Source organism: Suillus plorans, assembly GCF_016647745.1.
Source record: "Suillus plorans strain S12 chromosome Unknown HD556scaffold_32, whole genome shotgun sequence".
NCBI lineage: Eukaryota > Fungi > Basidiomycota > Agaricomycetes > Boletales > Suillaceae > Suillus > Suillus plorans.
Window position 1 is genome coordinate 373171 of NW_024537416.1, and position 19821 is coordinate 392991.

Here is a 19821-nt window from a genome sequence, read left to right on the forward strand (position 1 = left end):
CATTCACCACAATCCACGAGGTCTCGCATGAACACCTGACGTGTTTCCGATGTTGAAAAGTATATGGGATGTGAATATGATCATGACGTCCAGACTCTGCTCTTCGGATGTAGACGTGCGGGGTGTGATAGTTCCGGACGATCTACTTGGACTTCTTGCCCTGCCAAGTGACTCGGACTCAGATTTCCCAACTAACGACTGAGTTTCCAGCGGTCGCTCCTCGGAATCCTGAATTCGTCGGGCCCGGCCGGCCCTCCCAATGGAAGATCCTGACTCAACTTGGGAGCTCAAGCGTTCATGGACGTATAGCGGGTCATCCATAACCATGATCATATTTTATTAGCTGGCTGTTGTTGCACGGTGACCCTCTGGAAAATAGGTTTCCGCGTGCCATGTTCAAGTTTAGACGAAACCCACTTGGAAGTTGCGACCTGGATATGAATTATATTCATTATCGATACTGATTTCCCAACATTAATCAGTTACCAGTAAGCGGACACTAAGTCACTCAGCTGGTAATAACATGGCAGTCCGTGATAGATGCTTGCTCAAATTCAAAATCGATGCATACAATGTCTCGGGATATGCATCGCATCTGTCCATACATGGAACTTTCTGACCGTGTTTCAGGTGTAATAATAAGCGCTGTTGCTCGGTTTCTAGCACGCGGTCCTTCACCTTCTTTCGCGTCACATCCGAGGAGGTCTCCAATCTAGAGTATCCGGATCCGATCTGGGGAAAAATATCGTATGCAAGTATGACGTTTGGATTCCGCTCTTTGGATGCGGGGTATGATAGATCCGGATGCCCTGCTAGGTGATCAACGACCGAGTCCTGAGGCCTGAGGTCTGAGTACTGAGTATTGAGTGCTAAGCGGCCATACGTCCCCGTCGGCGTCGGCGTTGAAATTGGGGTCCAAGCTTTACTCCGACTCGGTGACCTTCATCTTGTAGTCGGGGATGGATAACCGTCATATTATTAGCAGTTGTCGTGGTCGCTGTGGTCGCTGCATAACGGGTCCTCCACAAATAGGTCAAATCTCAGCCGCAGCTATGCTCAGAAAAGATCAACAATACCCGTATCAACTTCCAACCCAGATATGAAATCATTCAGATCGAAGGCGCTTGATGTAACTAGATAAAACGGACTTACTTGGCTGTTTATAGGATGTGTTATTGCAAGTACCGGTGATAGCAAGGTGATAGATATGCGCTGTCGTACCGGCGCTTCATATCGCTGTTGCTGCGCGCTACGCTAGCCAGCTTCGGCTTCAAGCTTCAACGTTCAACGTTTCTCTTAGTTCTGCATTCTCGTATCTGTATTGTATCACGTCAGGATCCCAAGCGTCGGCCGTTGACAATTCATCGCATTGCATGATAATGACATCAGTCCCTGATTTCCGATCTAATGAAGGATGACTAATGGTGGTGGGTGTAAAGAGTAAGTTACTTACGAATAGTATGCTAGTGATAGAAGGACAGAATATCACTGGTAGAAGTAATATGAGACGCCACCATTGTAGAAGTGTAGAACGTAACTGTGGTAAATGTATGAGGCGCCACCATTGTAGAAGTATGGAAGATCACACTGGCAGAAGTATGACACACCACTGCTGTAGAAGTGCAGAACGTAACCATGGTAGAAGTATGAGATGTCAGCATTGCAGAAGTGTGAAACGTAATTGTGGCAAAAGTAAAGCCCCACCCCGGTTGATGCTATGACGTGCAAAGCGTGGCATCCTCGCTGGCCTCATCAAGGACGTCGGACTGAGTCGGGCACGGGAAGATTGTGGTGAATGGGTGAAAGCTGAGTAGTCTGAATTGAGATATGCACTGGAATTAAATTGCAACGGTTGGCGAGCTGTGTCGTCCGGATCCAAGTATGGGTGGTACGGGAAGGTGCCCGAACCAGGCATGCACTAGAACATGGAGTACCACTGCCTACCCAACTTGCTGATAAAGCGGTACCGAAAGGTAGCCTACGATGGCCACAACGGTCCAAGGCATACAAGTAATTCGAAGTTCATGATCTATTTCTATTTTTGAATGGATACAGAGTGATGAAACTTTGAATGAGAAGGTTTTGGTTTCGGTCATGTTCGGGAGATCAATATTGTGGGCATTATGAGCCGTTGGGAGGTGTGGGTGACTCGTTGTGGTGCATGCGGTGATCCTGAAATAGAAACCAATGGCAAAATAATGAAGGTGGGGTACTCGAGCAGTACTTGGGTGTCATGCAGTGGGTCAGAAGTGCCAAAATCGAGGCTTGGTCTGTCAAAATAAAGGCTTGGATTCAGGGTTCTGGTGGTCTGGAGTGATCTGGTGGTCTGGCCAAGAGGTCTGGTTGTGGCTTGGTCACAGGCCTACCACGGATCAAATCACGGGATCATCCGTTTCCGTGCATGCCCGATAGGCTTGAAAGAAGAAAAGTTATAGTTTATGGGATGTTCAAATACTATTTTACTATGAGCGAGGTTGACGACAGCTGCGACGATCCTTCAACTTGTAGACCTTCTCTACCTCGCATGAAATCTTGTTTAAAATCTCCTTCGCATTCTGGCTCTGCCACCCCCGTAGAATCTGACACGGACGATGGCACTTGCAAGAAACATGTCGCATTTGGAACTGAACAAGTCTTTGAAGCTGATGAGTGGGATAGAACACCCACTGAAATCTCACAACGTCTCTCATACGAGTCAGTCACACGACTTTGTAAATTTCATATACTGACCTTTGGGGGTTTATAGGGACGTACTTGAGCTCAAGATGATTCAACGTTCCCTGCCTCGTGCTCAGCAGAGTCACGACCCACTTTCATCCAGGCCTTACTCTGGCGTATTTCTTCGCAACGTACCAATCCCACTCCTCCCACTAAATCCAACAACAGTATCAGCTTCACCGGCTTCACCACCAATCTCACCACCACCAACAACAGGTTATCCAGCGCTCGACCTTCATCCAAATTCAATCTTATTCGCGTCCCCGTCAAAGCAACGCTGTAGACCGATCCAATCAGCAGAGCTTAAGCCACATAACATACCAGTCCCACCTCCTCCCCTCCCTCCACCACGCACAACACCCTCTCCTCTCCCCATAATAAAGAGTAACCTCCCTCCCCGAAAACGCTTTGCTTTCATCCCTCTTTTGGACAGCACAACTGCTAGTCCAACCCAGGACCCCTTCTCAGAACCAGAATCAAGCTACAACTCAGACACAGACTGCTCCCTCTTCGCATCAGATACCGAATTCTCCACTCCCTCTCTCACAACCGCCTCTCTCGCCTCAAGTAGTCCACCAGAGTCTCCTGCTAATAGCAATACCACCAGTCCAAATCTGGAATGCGACTATCCAGAAGAAGCCTTTATCCTGAACTCGGACGTGGATCCAGACGTGGATGATGCTCCTGCTGAGGATTCCTATTATCCCCATATGCACAACTCTATGCGTGGACCTATGCGCGATAAAATGTCGATGCCTACCTCTGACAACCCAATATCAAATTTCTACCCACGCCGCACATCGTCAGTGCCCTCTCCGATAGACTTAGGATCGATGCAGGTCAAGCCGTTGGATGCACCGATGAAGCCCGTGATTCCACCAAGGAAGAGATTCACGATCCCTATCGTAGCGCTCGCCGAGTCCCCGTCTTCATCTTTGGGAATGGGCGGATGCGAGTACCCCCACTTGTGGGCTGGGAGTGATGGACAAGGAAATAGCCTAGGGCAGGGGAATGGACCGAGACAAAAGAGCCCTTCGCGGTGTCAATGAGTCGAGCTATCAAGGACCTTGGTTCTCCCTTATCTCCCCGCGCCAAGGAGGTAAAGCGGAGCGCGCTCGCATCGCCCCTCACGTTGATCGTTCTTAGGGCCATCGTATCTCTTATTGCTTGGACTAGGACTCCCCTTTTTCCTTTTCTCTTTTTCTCTACACTGGACATGGATTCCTGCGCTTGTTACCTTAATCGAGTACAACGACGTTCCCTTGATCGTTTATTCCAACTATTACTATACACAGCGGACATTCATTCCGTAGCCACCTAGCCACCGCCTCATTCCTTCTGCCCCTCATATATTTATAGCTCGGACCCCAAGCTCCAACACATCCCCAGCATAGTACGCTCACGCCCACGCTCCGTTGACGCATGTATCATATCATACCTCACTTCAACTCGTCTTACGGTTGGCTATATACATACATACATAGTATTTGCTTAGACTTTCCTTGCCTTTTTTCTTATTTGATTTATTTGAGTGGAACCTCGGGCGACGTCGCAGCAAGAATTTGAAGGTGTTGTGAACGTTGCATGAACCATGTTTAAAGGTTGGACTTGGGTAGTACAAGACTTGCAACGCAGACCTCCCCACCCGATCGAATCCAACACTATCTCCTTACAACCAAACTAAACCGAAAAACCGCCCGCCGTGTTCACCCAGACAAAACGGGATTCACAATCCGCACGTTCGATTTCTCCACACTCGTATTCACGGGGGCTCTGACGAGCACCGCGTGAGGGTGGTCATGGGTAGAATGGATTGGATGGCTTACCTGTGGCTTGTACCCTGAGGGGTGGGGAATGTTGGAATCACTGCGTAGCTTGATGCTATCGTCCTGTGCAAAAGTGAGTGAGTGTGGATGTGGAGAGGGAGAAGAGGGGAGTCGTACATGACACAAGTTGCTACAGTTCCCCGTCAGTGAGCACCAAAGACAAGATCGAATCTCGACATGGACGTACCAGGCCAAGCAAAGAACACATTCATAATATCTTATAACACCCCGTCAATCAATCAACATCACCTCGGGACACGTGGTCGCCACTCACAATTGAGGTTCAGCCAAGAAAAGATCTAGACATACTTCAGCACGAGCACGAGCACGATACGACACAGAAAAGAACGCACGGCCGGAAGGACACTAGCAAAAAACACGATGAAATACATGATGATGCCCTGGGTACGGATGATCGTGACGAGAGACAATGACGAGGAGCGCCAATAGCCGAAGATCGTCAGTTTCAAGAGCACAAAGTCTAATATCGTAGCTGTCATGAATCTTAAGTACTGCACTTTGATAGGGACGAGACGGGACTCACTGTACAGGGATGTAGCAGCTGAATATGTGGGATTCACAATCATGAATCCGCAGAATTCGGAAGTTGGAGGTGATGATGAGATTCGTGCTTCTTTTGAGTCTGTTTTTGTGGAGGGGTGAGAGGTCAGGTGGCTGGCGTGTATACGGATGTGGGATGCATACCGAGAATCATCATGAACCAGTGTCCTAGAGTCATCAGCCCCATGAACAGACAGACAAAACGGTTGGTCTTCCAAACGGTCCATCTTGAGCACGGTATGAGACCAAGTAACCACCAAGAACAGGAGAGACTCACGTCCGGACGACAAGGTTCGTGGATGTACAAGCCACAACGATATTACCCGAGAACTGGGACGAATATCAAAAGAAGGAAGTCATATGACAAGCGAGCGCCCTACCGCCAGGAATTTCAACACGTCTGCAATGGTTGACAACTGTAAGGGAAACAAACGCAGTGGTTGCTCTGATGCTTACAATAGCAGTCGATATGGGACGGGATGGCGACGCTGGTCACGGAGCTGAAACTGGATGAGTACTAGCACCGAGTATTGTCGCAGACGCACTGACGAGAGTATCAGAGTCACGAGAAAGCACGTCCGACCGATCAAATAGGGAACCTGAAGAAACGCGTCAAATTCAATCACAAATGACACCATGAATGTGCTCACCATTCGCCATCGAAATGGAAGCTGGCGACGAAGTAGAGCACTTTCGACCTGGCAGGAATTCATGTAACTCCATCTTTTGATATATCGATCTCTGTGTGAGCTTCAGTGGAGGCATGAAGGAGAAACACACCCGTATAATCCTAGCATGACAAAGGTGATATCGACGAGAACTGCGCTCCAGTCCTCGATCACTTGTGAATCTTGCCAATTGACCATATCAGGAGGCACAGCGAACAGGAAATGTTTTCACTTAAGGCCCCAAGCAAACTCGACGCTGTTGTCGGGAGGGAGGAGGGTGGCGTGAGATGAGAATGATCGGAAAGCTTGATGAGTCTTGATATGTGATATACGACCCGGCATCACCCACTTTTCAGTCCCAAGGGTCCGACGTCCATGGGAAGGAACGATGAGTGGGCCAAAAGTTGCAAAGTTCCCTGAAAAAATACCAGTTTGGGTGGACGGTCACATGCACACACATGTTGTTGCGAACCTGTTGTCACGCTAGTCATAAACTGACGATGGAGAGCTCAAACACTATGACCATGTCTGATTTTTCTAGTCAAAGGATTCGAGAGACGTGCCACAGGGCATCCAGAAGACTTGTTGTTAAGTTGGTGATTTGTATCTGACGACCCATGGACAGATCAGACTTCAAAGTATGGGCAACTTGTTAATTGCAACGGCCCCTGCGAGAGAGAAACGAGCCTTGGTCTGGATGAACGCGAACTAGATGCGGCCTACGGTACGATCAACGACACTTATATAAAACGAAATTAATGCTTAGTCAACACCCACTTTCCATTCGCTTTTCCATATGTTCCATTACATATGTATACTCAACGAGCAGGTGCAATGACACAGACTCCGGGATGAAGCGTTAGAACGCTCTTTTGTCGCAGTACTGCAGTTGGCAGACCTGGATCGGCTCTTTCCTACATTCTGCCAATTGTCTGCATGTTGCATGCATAGCTATAGTACATCTAATAAATACGCCAGGTTTCAATTCCCGCATGCGATTAACGCTCACAACTCGCAACCTAACTTATCAAAGGACTATTCAATTGCAGGGCCATCATGATCATGATCCTGACACTCGCCCCCGATGCAGGTCAAGCAGTCATCATTGGTGCCGTTAGTAAAGGTCGAATAAGCTCATATCAACTTGGGAGCGGTTAGGCTCCGAATATCGGAATCACATAGAACCGGAAAAGGCTTGACACTTCTACTAGTCCTGCCACGGCACAGGTCCTGTATTACTCGGCTGCCGACATACAAAACTGCGAGCGAACAGCATCTGGGAGCTCCAAATCTCTCTCATTCGCGGGAATGTCAAATCTTCCCCTGCTTGGTTCAGTCGACTGTAGTTCCTGCTACGATGCAGCCCCTAGCGGAAGCAGTGATGACGGTTTAGCCTTTCCTCTAGATGACATTGATAGACCAATCGTGGAGAAGAGGCTTCTCCGTAAGTTAGACCTTCGGGTAGCCTTTCTAGTTCTAGTTTACATTATGAACATCGTGAGTCGTCAGCGCACCTACTTTTCCCGTGACTGCCTAAATCGCCTGCGCAGATGGACCGTACTAATATAGCGTAAGCGGGCCTTCGAAAACATATGGGATAAAATGGCTTAACCACCTACAAGTGCAGCGAGGCTGCGTGGCTTCGAAGAGGACCTTGGAATGACGGGGAATCAATTTAATACACTCACCAGCATCTTTTTTGTGGGGTATCTATTCACCCAGGCTCCTTCGTATGTACTAACATCTTATCGTCCTGCGGCATATCTAATAATTTGAAAGCAACATGATCTTACACCACATGAAAAGGCCATCATTGTACCTCTCGGGGTGTATGATAACATGGGCTGCTATTACCATGTGTATGAGTACGTCACACTGCTTTCACTTGATCGACATTGGCTGACGAGGGATCATGAAAGGTGCGGTACAAACGTCGGTGTCTAGATCTTTTAATGCTGTCCGTTCGTAACGTTGCTCTAGATATCATGCCGCTCTTATTTTGCGCTTCTTTATTGGATTTGTAGAGGCGGCATTCTTTCCCGGAGCTGTATTTCTTCTTTCACGATGGTTTAGTATCCCAATACATCCTAACAGCATGTACTGAAGTTCCTCCAGGTACAAGCGCGATGAACTAGGGTTACGCACAGCATTTCTTTTTTGCGGCACCTCTATCAGTTATGCTTTTAGTGCTCTTATTGCGTCTGGAATTTTAGCAAGCCTAGACGGTGTACTAGGTTTTACGGCTTGGAGGTCTGAGCCGAAATGCGCGTACTTTCAAAAGTCAAATCGTTCTGATTTTTCCGCTGCAGGTGGCTCTTCTTCGTGGAGGGCGCTTTGACACTCGCCACTGCAGTGTGTGCAATCTGGATTTTACCCGATTTTCCTTCAACGCCGAGCGTCTGGCTTTTGCCCGATGAACAAATACTGGCCAAGCAACGGATGGAGGAAGAAGTTAAACTTGAGCACAAAGGGAAACCCGAAGAGAACTTCTCTGGTCTTGCCGAGGCTCTTATGGATTGGAGGGTATGGTGGCTTGGTGTTGCTCTTAATTTGATCGTTTCCTCGCTATCATTCGCCAATTTTTTTCCGACACTATCAGCTACAATGGGTTACAGCGCGACGACCAGCCTCTTTCTCTGCGCACCTCCGTGGATTTTGGGGACTGCGACTTCGTTTGTTGTGGCCAGGTCAGTGTTTATTTCACGCAGGTCCGATAAGTGAACTAACAATAGTGAATCAAGGCACTCCGACGTAACTGGTGATCGCTTCTGGCATATTTCCGGTCCTCTACTCGTCGGCATCGCTGGGTTTATTATTGCAATTTCCACAATGAATACGGGCATGCGATATCTGTCACTGTGGGAACCTTTCTTTCCTCCTGTGATTACACGGGTTTACGTGCTCCACACAGTTTCCTTATGGCTCAGAGCTCAATCGCCTATGCTGTCGCTTTGACCTGGGTCATGAATACCTTTTCCCAATCACAGTCTAAACGCGCTGCAGCCATCGCACTAATAAACACTATGGCATCAGTTGGCAACGCTACTTCACCGTCAGTTCACAGCAACCTCGTGCTCTAGCCGATACTGACACCGTCGCAGATACTTTTGGCCGTCCAGTTGGGGACCTTCATACGTCAACTCGTGTCTTGTTTGCACCTTGACAAGCGTCGTGTCTATTGCGATGTTCTGGGTATTTAGGGAACACCTTTCCCGGTGTAACGAAGCTGCTGAAGCCGAAGAGCAAGTTCTAGGACTACCCGAGGGTTTTAGATATCTCCTCTAGCGCATGGTCGGTGACTGATAGGATCCCGTCAGTGAGAATATATAAATGTATACCAGGGCACAAATAAGATATTCATGATATCTTATTTAGTGAGTCATAAATTGATTGATGACGGAGAGCTACATTGTACTTGTTTTGACTTTTATTGTCGGATCGATGTGATAATTACGCAGAAAACTAGCTATTGACCTGTGCATGATAATGGTATTCTTTCGCGCAGAAAGAAGACATCGACCTCTGGACAGTGGCAGACACGAATCAGCAACTTCAGTGTTGACAATGCATCACAACGAATCATGAATGACACAGTAATCTATGGAAAGTGCTTTGCATTGAAAAGTTGTAGTTTGCTGATGCACCTCTTCTTATCCATGTTTCTGCTCAGTGAGTCACCCTTCAAGCTTCAAGTTTCAAGCTTCAAGTACGGCATTATCAAAGTAAAAGTCAGAAGGTGATTGGTTCGCTTGTAGTAAATATTCAAAAAGACCACGACGAAACTTGAAACAAACAAATAGAGCGGAATTCTCGTGCATTTCACAATACCCTGTAGGTATGATATATCAGTATCTAATATCTAAGAAGTAAAGTAAGCGCTTCTTGGACCCATACCAAGTGGCACCCCAACTAGGACCCCGAAAAACCCCAACCAGTCTCGCGCTCAACAGCGCGTTTGACGCCCAACGGCGCCAACCCCTCACCTTTCCTAACCCTTTTCACCTCATTTACTATCTCTCTCGCTTTGCTACTACATAATATAGATGCATAAAAGATTCATAATAACTACAAAAACCAAAAACACAAGGAAAACAAAACAATGCCGATAAAAATGAAAAACACTCAAAACACAAATACGCCAGCAACAAGATCCTCATCTAGAATGGATACCAACGAGATTATGAATGTGAATGACGAGGTCAAAGACACGGTGAGTGCCCAAGCATACCTGATTAGAACGGCAATGGCCATCAATGGCAAACCCTTTTCTACTGACAAACTTTCAGACATACTATTCCACATAACTCAGATGCCGGGAGTAACTCTCCCAGTACAAACTGCAATCAGAGCAGTCGCCTTTCTTCTAGAAGACGCAACAGAATCTAACATGGCGGACAACATAGCCAAGCTAGTTCTAACTGCGATATCCCCACACGTTGCTAAGATTCACAATGTCTCAGAGAATATCTCAACTACAGCCACACTACTGAACGAAACGCAAACCAAAATCTCAGACATATCATCACGCCTTCAAGAAAACAACCCCGACACAAATAACGATTCAGCAACCATCAACTCCAGACTAGAGAAAGTACAAGATGCAGTCAACGCCCTCACCACCCAAGTCAAAGCAACAACAACCCAGAACACCGGATACAAGAACGCTCTACTATCAGGACTAAATGCGGACAATAACACCATCAACGAATCCACACGCAGAGCAGCAAGAAATGCGATCAAAGCGAGACAGATCCTCATTGACCTGCCCCCAGACAGTCTCCTTGCCCCTGGTAAGGTCTCACACGCGCAACTTACTGACAAGATCAAACAGGCCATGAGCTCAATAACCAAAGACGACACGCTAGAACTCGAAATCCGCGCCATCACTCAATTCCGTAACGGAGGAATAGTTATTGAAATGCTCACACAACAAGCAGCCGAACACCTCAAGAAACAACACATAAAAGAAGAATTCATAAACAAGTTAGACCCCAAAGCCACACTCAAAGACAGAGCGTACCCGGTAGTTATTCAATTTGTCCCACTAACCTTTGACCCCAACAGAGAGGAACAGCTACGAGAACTCGAGAAAGAGAACAATTGGGAACAAAACACGATCTCTACAGCCAGATGGATTAAACCCCCAGCGAAGCGCACACCGACCCAACAAGTAGCTCACCTTATCCTAATCCTCAAAGACTCAAGAATCGCCAACGAAGGAATCCGCGATGGCATCACAATCAACAAAAACAAGCTACAAATGAAGAAAAACAAAAGGGAACCAACACGATGCGCCAAATGCCAACGATACGGACACATCGCGAGGGACTGCATCGCCCACCACGACACATGCGCCAACTGCGCCGAGGAGCACAGAACCTCAGAATGCACCAACAAAGATCATGTATGCTGCATCTCATGCGAATCAAATGAGCATGCCAGTTGGAACAGAAACTGCCCAGAATTCGCAAGGCGATGCACTGACTTAGACGCCAGAGACGTGGATAACACTATGCCATACTTCCCTACGGAGGAAGAATGGACACAGGTACCAGCACCCCAGAAACCCAAACCCGTAGAAAGGCCCCCGAGAAACTTCCAACAAGTCCCACCACATCGCTCCCAGGACACTCTGGACGGCTACTTTGATCCAAGAGAAGCCCACAACCGCAGAGGATCACGATCAGGACGTGGAAGCTACCTACCACCCCACACAAGATTCTCTCCACGGCACCCCACCTCAAGCCCCCAATTATGGCCACAAACGCAAGCTGCCCCCTCCCCCAACCGTCAATATGAATAGACGACAAGAACACGACCCTGTCCGCCTACGCATCTGGCAAGAGAACCTGAACAAATCCTCCACGGCTCAACACTGTATATTAAGCGGTCCCCTCACAGCGAAGGAATATGATATTGTAATTATCCAGGAACCTCACATTGACCTTCTAGGGAACACACGGGCCACACAAGACTGGAATGTAATGTACCCTACACACCGATATACTCACAAAAGCCGCTTGCGCGCCATCACACTCATCAACAAGCGACTTAACACAAACAACTGGCGCCAGCTCCAATTTCCCTCAGCAGACGTGGTAGTTATCCAACTCAACGGTCCGTTTGGCAAAATCACCATATTCAACATCTATGACGACAGCAAGAAATGAGAAGTCCTCCCACTACTTGCGACCTACCTAGACCGAGAGATACGAACAATTCGCCCTACCCCCAACGACCATATCATCCTCATGGGAGACTTCAACGCACACCACCCCCTCTGGGAAGAAACCCGTAACGCCCACCTCTGCACACCACCAGAAGCCCAGGAAGCAGCCCAGCGCATCATCGAGCTACTCGCAGATCACAACATGAGAATGGCCCTCCCACGCGACAAACCTACACTACAATCCACCAGCAGCAGCAACTGGACAAGACCAGACAATATATTCTGTACAGCACATACTCTTGATACGTTTACCCTATGTGACACGGCGCCGAGAAGACGCCCCCCATGTACTGACCATGTCCCCATACTATGTACTCTAGACCTCAACATACCCCACACCTCGACCACAGCAACCTACAACTACCGCGATGTCGAATGGAAAGAATTTAACAGTTGCCTATCATATCACCTCCGTGACATCCCAGCTCCCAAAACCATCACCTCCGAGCTCCAATTTCAGCTAGCCGCATCCAACCTCAACAAAGCCCTGAAATGCGCAATAGAAGAAAAAGTGCCGAAAACGAAACCAAGCCCTCACGCGAAAAGGTGGTGGACGAAGGAGCTGTCGATGATGATGAAAGAGAAAAATAAGCTAAGTGGTCTATCATATAAGTTAAGAGGACTGCCGAATCACCCCATACATGAGGAACACCGTGTACACCGCAACAAGCTCACTGAGACCATCTGCAAGACCAAACAAGAACACTGGATCGAATTCTTGGAGGAGCTAGACCAACAAAGCATCTACACCGCGAACAGATACATATCCTCACCAATGGGTGACGGTGGCAGAACAAGTATACCTGCCCTTAAAACTAAAGACGCTAACGGCCTGCCCATAGAAGCCATCACTAACGCTGAAAAAAGCAACGCACTCGCTAACACTTTCTTTCCCCCCCCTCCCCCAGCTAGCTCAATCCCCGAAGACTACGACTACCCTGAACCAATCACGCCATTCACACCAATCTCAAGAGAACAAATCGAACGCGCCATTACCAACACCAGCTCCTACAAAGCCCCCGGTCCTGATGGCATCTGTAATGTAGTCTTCAAACGTGCATCATCAGCCCTCATCCCCTACCTCTATCATCTATTCAACGCAGTATTCACCCTCAAAACGTACTATGACCCATGGAGAGAATTCACAACGGTGGTCCTACGTAAACCAGGAAAGGCCGATTACTCAATCCCCAAAGCCTACAGACCAATCGCCCTCATCAACACAACCTGCAAACTACTGACTGCCATTGTCGCTGAACAAGTATCCTACATCCTAGAACGACACAATCTAATCCCGAATACGCACTTCGGAGGCTGACCTGGAAGAACAACCACTGACTCCTTGCATCTCCTAGAAACGACGATCAAAAACGCCTGGCGCACAGGTAAAGTAGCCTCAATTCTATTCCTCGACATAGAAGGCGCATTCCCGAATGCAGTCACAGCAAGACTGACCCACAATATGCGCAAATGCAAGCTACCACCAGAACTAATCGATTTCACGGAAAGAATGCTCACAGGCCGACGCACTCAGCTCAAATTCAATGATGCGACCTCCGAATGGATCAACATAAGAAACGGAATTGGTCAAGGAGACCCATTATCTATGATAGCCTATTTAATATACAACACTGACTTAATTGATATAGCTAACCCGAGCGATGGAGAAACTGCCCTAGCCTTCGTAGACGACACGGCATACATTGCAATAGGTCCCTCGTTTGAAGATACTCACAGCACCCTCAAGAGCATGATGGAAAGACCCAACGGCGCCCTCCAATGGTCGAAAGATCACAACTCAAAGTTCGAAGTCAACAAATTCACCCTCATAGACTTCACGCGCAGCAAAACACGAGACCGCCCTCCTCTGATCCTACAAGACACCACCATAACCCCCACTGAGCACCATCGATTCCTAGGCCTCCTAGTAGATCAAGAACTAACATGGAAACACCACGTAGGCCACGCTATCGCTAAAGGTACTGAATACGTCCTCCAACTCCGCCGTCTATCACGAGTCTCCAACGGAGTCTCAGCGAAACTTATGAGACAGCTATACGTAACAGTCGCCATTCCAAAATTCACCTACGGTGCGGACATCTGGTTCAGACCCATCTATACCGAGGAATCCAATAGGGAGCAAAGAGGATCCAAGGGAGTAGTTGAAAGACTGGCAAAGGTTCAAAGGATTGCGACGCTGAGTATCACAGGCGCTATGAGATCCACTGCTACTGACACGCTCGATGCACACGCTAACCTTCTCCCAATAGGTCTACTCTTTCAGAAAGTATGCCATCGCGCAGCACTCTGCCTAGCCACGCTCCCCACCCGCCACCCCCTTCACAAACATCTGAAGCACATTGTCAAGCACCATAACGTCAAACGTCATCGCTCATCTCTACACAATCTAATCGCCACATTCAAAGCATTCCCAGAGGACATTGAAACACTGGACCCAATCCGAAGATCGAATGCCACGATGCCAAATGCCTATGACACCCATATCGCACCAAAGAAAGACTTAGCTATCAAAAAGCAAAAGGAACTTAAGGACGAAATTCAGATCTTTACTGACGGCTCAGGGCACAGAGGTGGAATAGGTGCAGCGGCAGTGCTCATGCGAGAAGGCAAGGATCCCAGAACGCTTAAGTATCATCTCGGCCCGGACAAAACTCACACTGTATATGAAGCTGAAGTAGTAGGACTAACACTAGCAGCCAAACTCCTAGCAACCGAACCGAATGTAGTTTACCCCGCAACCATCTTCATAGACAACCAAGCAGCCATCAAATCCGGTGAGAGCCATAGAACGAAACCGGGCGGATACTTAATAGAAAACTTTCGTAGCATGACCAGATTCATAGCCAAGCGCAGAGCAGAACAAGAACGCGACTTCAAACTGACGGTACGATGGATCCCCGGCCACAAGGGAATAAATGGAAATGAGCTAGCTGACAAGGCCGCGAAAGAGGCGGCGGAAGGAGCCCACCGGAACAGTACAAGACGACACCTACCCACCTACCTCAAGGACAAACCTCTCCCCGATAGCGTATCAGCGCTAAAACAATGGCACAACGACGCGTTGAGCAAACGCTGGACCGAATCCTGGAAGAAATCACCCCGCTATGCGAGAGCGAAAATCATTGATCCCACCATGCCATCCAACAAATTCATTAAACTCATCGCCCCCCTCTCCAAGCAGAAAGCCAGCATCTACACCCAGCTCCGCACCCGTCACCTCCCCCTCAACCTCCACCTGCACCGCATATCAAAAAGTGACTCACCGCATTGCCCAGCTTGTCCCAACGTAGACGAAACAGTTCATCATTATCTCTTCGACTGCCCTCAGTACGCACAAGAACGCCATCAATTCGCCAACACCCTCAGATGCCAAGCCACGTCCATCTCTCACATCCTCACTTCTGAAGCAGCCACCAAACCACTAATGCAATATATCAACAGAACAGGCAGATTCAAACATACGTTCGGTGAGATCTCGAAAAGATAAGAACCTTCTCCAATTCACATAATCCTACAGTAACAACGCACACCATAATAATAATAATAATCCAAACTATTCATATCCGAGCCTGGAAGGAAGATGTCTCGCCGGCCGAGACCACAATGTAGGAAACGAAGGGCCCGCCAACGAAGCTTTTCCACCACATCATTCCTCCCGTACGAACCCAGCGTCGGCCTTTGCCCGACATCAAGCTGGCGGAATACTTGTTTTCCATTGATAACACGCTAGCACACATACCCACTACCATACAATTAGTTTAAGCGGGAGCAAGCCCCCTGCGAATAGGGCTATGTCCGACATAGGGTCTTTGACCCCAAAGGACAATAACATTGATTAAAAAAAAAAAAAAAAAAAAAGAAGTAAAGTGCGATGGTTGCGGGAACGTTCGGGCGCTCGCGTGGCTTTCGCCTATTTCGCCAAAGGCCATGTGGTTTGCGCTTAGCTCGCTTAACCTCGATTTGGCAACTCGCTGTAGGGATTCATTTCTGGCTGGGCTTGTAGAGACTGTTTTTACCTTACCTTATGTTGGCACTTTTGTAGCTTACATAAGGAAGTTATCTTTTCACCAGTTACCAGTAGGAGTCAGAGTACTCAGCAAGTTTTCATGATATTTCCTCTCCTCTGAGTCTTGAGCCTGGTCCAGAAACCCTTTAGGGTCGAATAGCAGCTAGGTTCTGCAAGACCCAACATTGTTCAGACTCACTCTCTGAATTGTTGTTTCTTCAACTGGAGCCCACCGCGAGGGGTCCATCTGGTTTAGTTTTGATTAAGTGATTTTGATTTTAGGATTTCCCGACGAACCCGTACTTCGGACCCGACGGCCCGACGATATTTCCGACGTACCCGCAGTTTTTCCCATCATGCCCGACAGATTTGGCATGCCATTCAGGACAGAACAATCAGCCCCAAGATTCACCGGCGATGTTTACGGAGTTTTCGCATTTTTGCAATCTGTAGACCAACTCGGACAAAAGTGCAATTTATCGGACACTGAGCTCATCAAGTATACTCTCAGATATATCCAATGCGACCACAAAGAACTATGGGCAGGATGCCCTGAGGCCCGAGGTACATCTTGGTTAGATTTTACTAACGAAATTCTGTCGTCCTACCCAGAAGGAGGCATACACGAGTATACCCGACCCGATCCGCAGCCCGAAATACCCGAACCCGAGGAATCCGATGATTATGAATGGTGGACACTTCACCTAAGTGACGAATACACACCCGCACAAGAACGCCTAACTTCAGAAATAGAAATCTCCGCACCCGAAGACCCTATCACAACATCCGACGCCCCAGAGGGAGTCCGAAGTTCCGAAATTTCGGACTTGACCTTCGGACAAGTTCAGTTACCATCGGAACAATTGGATGTATTCGTAGAAGTCATTGATGCAGACGTACTAACATCAGAAGTCTTAGATTCAGAGCTAACGTCGCTAGAAGACAACGTACCCGAGATACCTGAAACATCGGCCGACGAATTCCCAGAAATATGGGATATTTGTACCAGGAGTTTAGATCACGAACTCGTTTTACCTTCTCCAGATCGCACTGATCATTTCGTTCACGCAGTAGCCGTCGCTTTAATTCTCACCGGTTATGTCACTAGGTCTAGGTATCATTTTGAATTGTCACACCCGAAAATCCGCACGTCAAAGCCCGAAACACCCGAAACACATTTCCCCATCATCCCGAAGATATGCCCCGTTTACCCGCAGTTTCCCTGCATAGTTTCGCCCTATCGTCACCTGTCGCATCGGATCCGAAATATCCGATTCCATCATCCGGTCTACCGACGCTTTCAATACCCTCGTCCATCGCACTCCCAGATCGCGTTTTACCAGTATGAAAGCCAACGACGTCTTTACCTTAGGAAAAAGCTATAGTTCGAAACCCCGAAATTTCGGGTAACGCGATACCCGAAAACGCGCACATATGTTCATAGCTTGCACGTTTCACCCCGGGATTAGGCCGGTGTTTCATATCTCAATAACCCGAAAAACCACTATCCTCATACATCCGCACCTACAGAAGAAACTAATAGTACACAGACATTCGAATCCGAACGCGCGTTAATAACCCCTATTTATATAGCATTTCATCTTCGAACTGCGCATCGCGCGCGCACCCTTATATATACGTAGAAAAACCCGAAAACCCGAAAAACCCGAAGAAAGACAGTCAAAAGTTGCACGAAGAAGTCAAGTCAGATGGTAATCTGCGTCCATAGTATCATCTTGACTACGTTATCCGAAAATTCATCTGGCACTTATGATTATTTTTTTCATTGTTTTTTATTAGACACCCTAGTAGGGGATGACCTAGCATCAAGACACGAGACACGGACACAAGGGACACAGGACATACATGGAAACTTCGGACATCGCATCGGACCCGACGCTTTGACATTTCGGACATTAGAAGAATTCATTGGACATCACGCTTTGACATTCGGAAAACACGCGGAATACATTGTACAGCTAGGAGAAACGCTAATTGGTAGTACAGAAGCAGAAAGAAATTGAAAGAGACAGTATTCAGAAACGCGCCTTTTTGGTGACATGCGCCCGCATCATGTCCAACTCATTCGCAACTTCGGACATCAGCCCCTGGATAGTGCGAAACTTCGCATAGACACCCCGAAGCTTACCCGCCAAAATCAGGTCCTCTCCGCTCAAACCCGAATCCGCAAGTGCGAAATCCTCTTCCTCTACATCCGCCAACTTCCTTTTCCTACCCTGAATCAGCACCACCGGCTTTGTCTTCGAAATACGCGAGGCGGATGCCATATCTTCACCATCGGAAATCGTAATAGGAGGTTCGGATCCGAGCGAAGACCCGACCCGAACCTTGGAAGCCGCCATCGGCCGACGCGCAGACGCTTTGCCCTTGGCGCGCGCTAAATACAGGAGTCAAAACGCCGAAAAATGCGAAAAAGAGGAAAACTCACCAATACGAGAATAGGAACATGCCTGTTTAGAGTTCCGGCACTCTGTACACCCGCGTTTTTCGGGTCCGAAGCATTCGGTGTCACGCTTAGCGCAGCGGTCGCAGGGAGGGTCGTGAAGGATCATTCCATCATCAGAATCATCATCCTTGCGAAATATCTAGCGTAAGACAAACGCAAAAATTTCGGACTTACCTTCGGCGCAGGATGCTTTGCCTTGCGCACCCGAGTCGGCCGCTTAATCGGAACTTCGGATTCGCCGTCCGCATCTTCTTCTTCATCGCCCTCACCTTCCATCGAGACATCCGCAGGTGCGCCTTGAGGTTCGGAAATTTCGGCCTGACGCGCGGCCATTTCCTTGAGCGCATGCAGCTGTTCCACGAAGCGATCATGAATCCCCACCAATTCCTTACCCCTCGCAACATCCTCCGCAGTCAACGCAAGTGCGACACCCTTATCCTTTCCGGCCGCTATAAAGATTCCGATATCGGACTTTCGGATATTAGCACGGAAAACCCGAAAATCACAGCAAATGCGACGCACCGAAATCTTGTTCCACCTCCTGCACCATTCTTCCTTTTCCACCATGAGATCCGGCCTATCATCTGGTACGCACTTCGATTCGGCCTCCATCTTTTGCCGAAGTTCCGAAAATCCGCGCTGGAGAGACTCAGCCTCAGGAGATAAGACTTGTGCAGTGTCAAAGGGGAACGCCATAGTGAGATTAGATGAAGGGGAAAAGAATGAAAGAAGAGAAGCGCAGTTGTCAAGGGCTCAGGTTTATATGCAGAAATCGCGAGAAAGTCTCGGCCGCATTTCCCGCTGGTCACGTGACTTAGAAACTCGCAAATTTGGTGAAGACTTCCCGCATACCGCTGACTGGGGACAGTCAGTATTCAAAGTTCGTAGGAGATGTAGGACACGAGCTGGCGCTGGGCTCGTATCGAGCTATTTCACAGTACACGCCAAATACCTGTCACATGCTAATCACTTCCCGATGTTATCCGACGCTAACCCGCCAAACCGACGTTTAGGCCGCATCGGACCCGATGTTTTCCCGCGCACTTGTCCTATCCGTGTCCCGTCCTGTCTTGCTAGCCCCACTAGGTGTGTAGTTCATTATTTCGCACATTACTCACGTTGTAGCCAGCGCTATTACATGTTTTCCCATAGTCCGCAGCGCCTCATGTTTATTTACATGTACTTCGGATCCGAAATACTCCGCCGCTACTTTCGCCTATGGGTTCCGCATTTCTACGTACTTACATATATATTGGACTGACCTCGAGCATTATTCATTATCCAAGTAGAGGGGAGCAGTTCCCCGACGCTTAGTGGTCAAACCC

At 48.2% G+C, this 19821-nt stretch overlaps 9 protein-coding genes across 9 annotated transcripts; 6 read left to right on the plus strand and 3 right to left on the minus strand.

Moving 5' to 3' along the window:
* Window positions 1-2506: 2506 nt before the first annotated feature.
* Window positions 2507-2927, plus strand: HD556DRAFT_1207840 (uncharacterized protein; the record flags this gene model as incomplete). Its single annotated transcript, XM_041296503.1, has 2 exons — window positions 2507-2694; window positions 2747-2927. Coding segments are annotated over 2 exons (369 nt in total), but the record flags the coding sequence as incomplete, so codon positions are not given.
* Window positions 2928-3281: 354 nt separating this feature from the next.
* On the minus strand, window positions 3282-3936 carry HD556DRAFT_1308888 (uncharacterized protein; the record flags this gene model as incomplete). Its single annotated transcript, XM_041300206.1, has 3 exons — window positions 3282-3415; window positions 3511-3716; window positions 3785-3936. The coding sequence occupies 3 exons, from the start codon at window positions 3934-3936 to the stop codon at window positions 3282-3284; spliced, it is 492 nt and encodes a 163-aa protein (XP_041159661.1).
* Window positions 3937-4269: 333 nt separating this feature from the next.
* On the minus strand, window positions 4270-5909 carry HD556DRAFT_524154 (uncharacterized protein). Its single transcript, XM_041310863.1, has 10 exons — window positions 5756-5909; window positions 5655-5704; window positions 5562-5605; window positions 5486-5505; window positions 5383-5435; window positions 5250-5332; window positions 5089-5187; window positions 4854-5025; window positions 4545-4599; window positions 4270-4491 (listed from the first exon to the last, which is right to left on the minus strand). Exons 1-10 carry the CDS (start codon window positions 5816-5818, stop codon window positions 4399-4401), a joined length of 732 nt encoding a protein of 243 aa, XP_041159662.1. The 5' UTR covers window positions 5819-5909; the 3' UTR covers window positions 4270-4398.
* A 1286-nt stretch (window positions 5910-7195) lies between these two features.
* On the plus strand, window positions 7196-7826 carry HD556DRAFT_1376212 (uncharacterized protein). The gene is made up of 4 exons (XM_041303095.1): window positions 7196-7270; window positions 7324-7343; window positions 7396-7692; window positions 7754-7826. Exons 1-3 carry the CDS (start codon window positions 7262-7264, stop codon window positions 7547-7549), a joined length of 183 nt encoding a protein of 60 aa, XP_041159663.1. The 5' UTR covers window positions 7196-7261; the 3' UTR covers window positions 7550-7692; window positions 7754-7826.
* On the plus strand, window positions 7613-9372 carry HD556DRAFT_1376219 (MFS general substrate transporter; the record flags this gene model as incomplete). The annotated part of the gene is given in 11 exon segments (XM_041303096.1): window positions 7613-7692; window positions 7754-7840; window positions 7889-8023; window positions 8083-8460; window positions 8515-8631; window positions 8685-8825; window positions 8875-9069; window positions 9088-9089; window positions 9124-9136; window positions 9151-9195; window positions 9308-9372. 7 exon segments carry the CDS (start codon window positions 7613-7615, stop codon window positions 9056-9058), a joined length of 1122 nt encoding a protein of 373 aa, XP_041159664.1. The 3' UTR covers window positions 9059-9069; window positions 9088-9089; window positions 9124-9136; window positions 9151-9195; window positions 9308-9372.
* Window positions 9373-11682: 2310 nt separating this feature from the next.
* On the plus strand, window positions 11683-11925 carry HD556DRAFT_1189277 (uncharacterized protein; the record flags this gene model as incomplete). Its single annotated transcript, XM_041296133.1, has 1 exon — window positions 11683-11925. A coding segment is annotated over one exon (243 nt), but the record flags the coding sequence as incomplete, so codon positions are not given.
* A 2982-nt stretch (window positions 11926-14907) lies between these two features.
* Window positions 14908-15174, plus strand: HD556DRAFT_1204773 (uncharacterized protein; the record flags this gene model as incomplete). The annotated part of the gene is made up of 1 exon (XM_041296449.1): window positions 14908-15174. A coding segment is annotated over one exon (267 nt), but the record flags the coding sequence as incomplete, so codon positions are not given.
* Window positions 15175-16385: 1211 nt separating this feature from the next.
* HD556DRAFT_1443932 (uncharacterized protein) lies at window positions 16386-17414 on the plus strand (the record flags this gene model as incomplete). Its single annotated transcript, XM_041306702.1, has 1 exon — window positions 16386-17414. One exon carries the CDS (start codon window positions 16386-16388, stop codon window positions 17412-17414), a length of 1029 nt encoding a protein of 342 aa, XP_041159667.1.
* A 540-nt stretch (window positions 17415-17954) lies between these two features.
* HD556DRAFT_1376233 (uncharacterized protein) lies at window positions 17955-19425 on the minus strand. Its single transcript, XM_041303097.1, has 4 exons — window positions 19019-19425; window positions 18671-18967; window positions 18479-18623; window positions 17955-18427 (listed from the first exon to the last, which is right to left on the minus strand). Exons 1-4 carry the CDS (start codon window positions 19190-19192, stop codon window positions 18066-18068), a joined length of 978 nt encoding a protein of 325 aa, XP_041159668.1. The 5' UTR covers window positions 19193-19425; the 3' UTR covers window positions 17955-18065.
* Window positions 19426-19821: the final 396 nt, after the last annotated feature.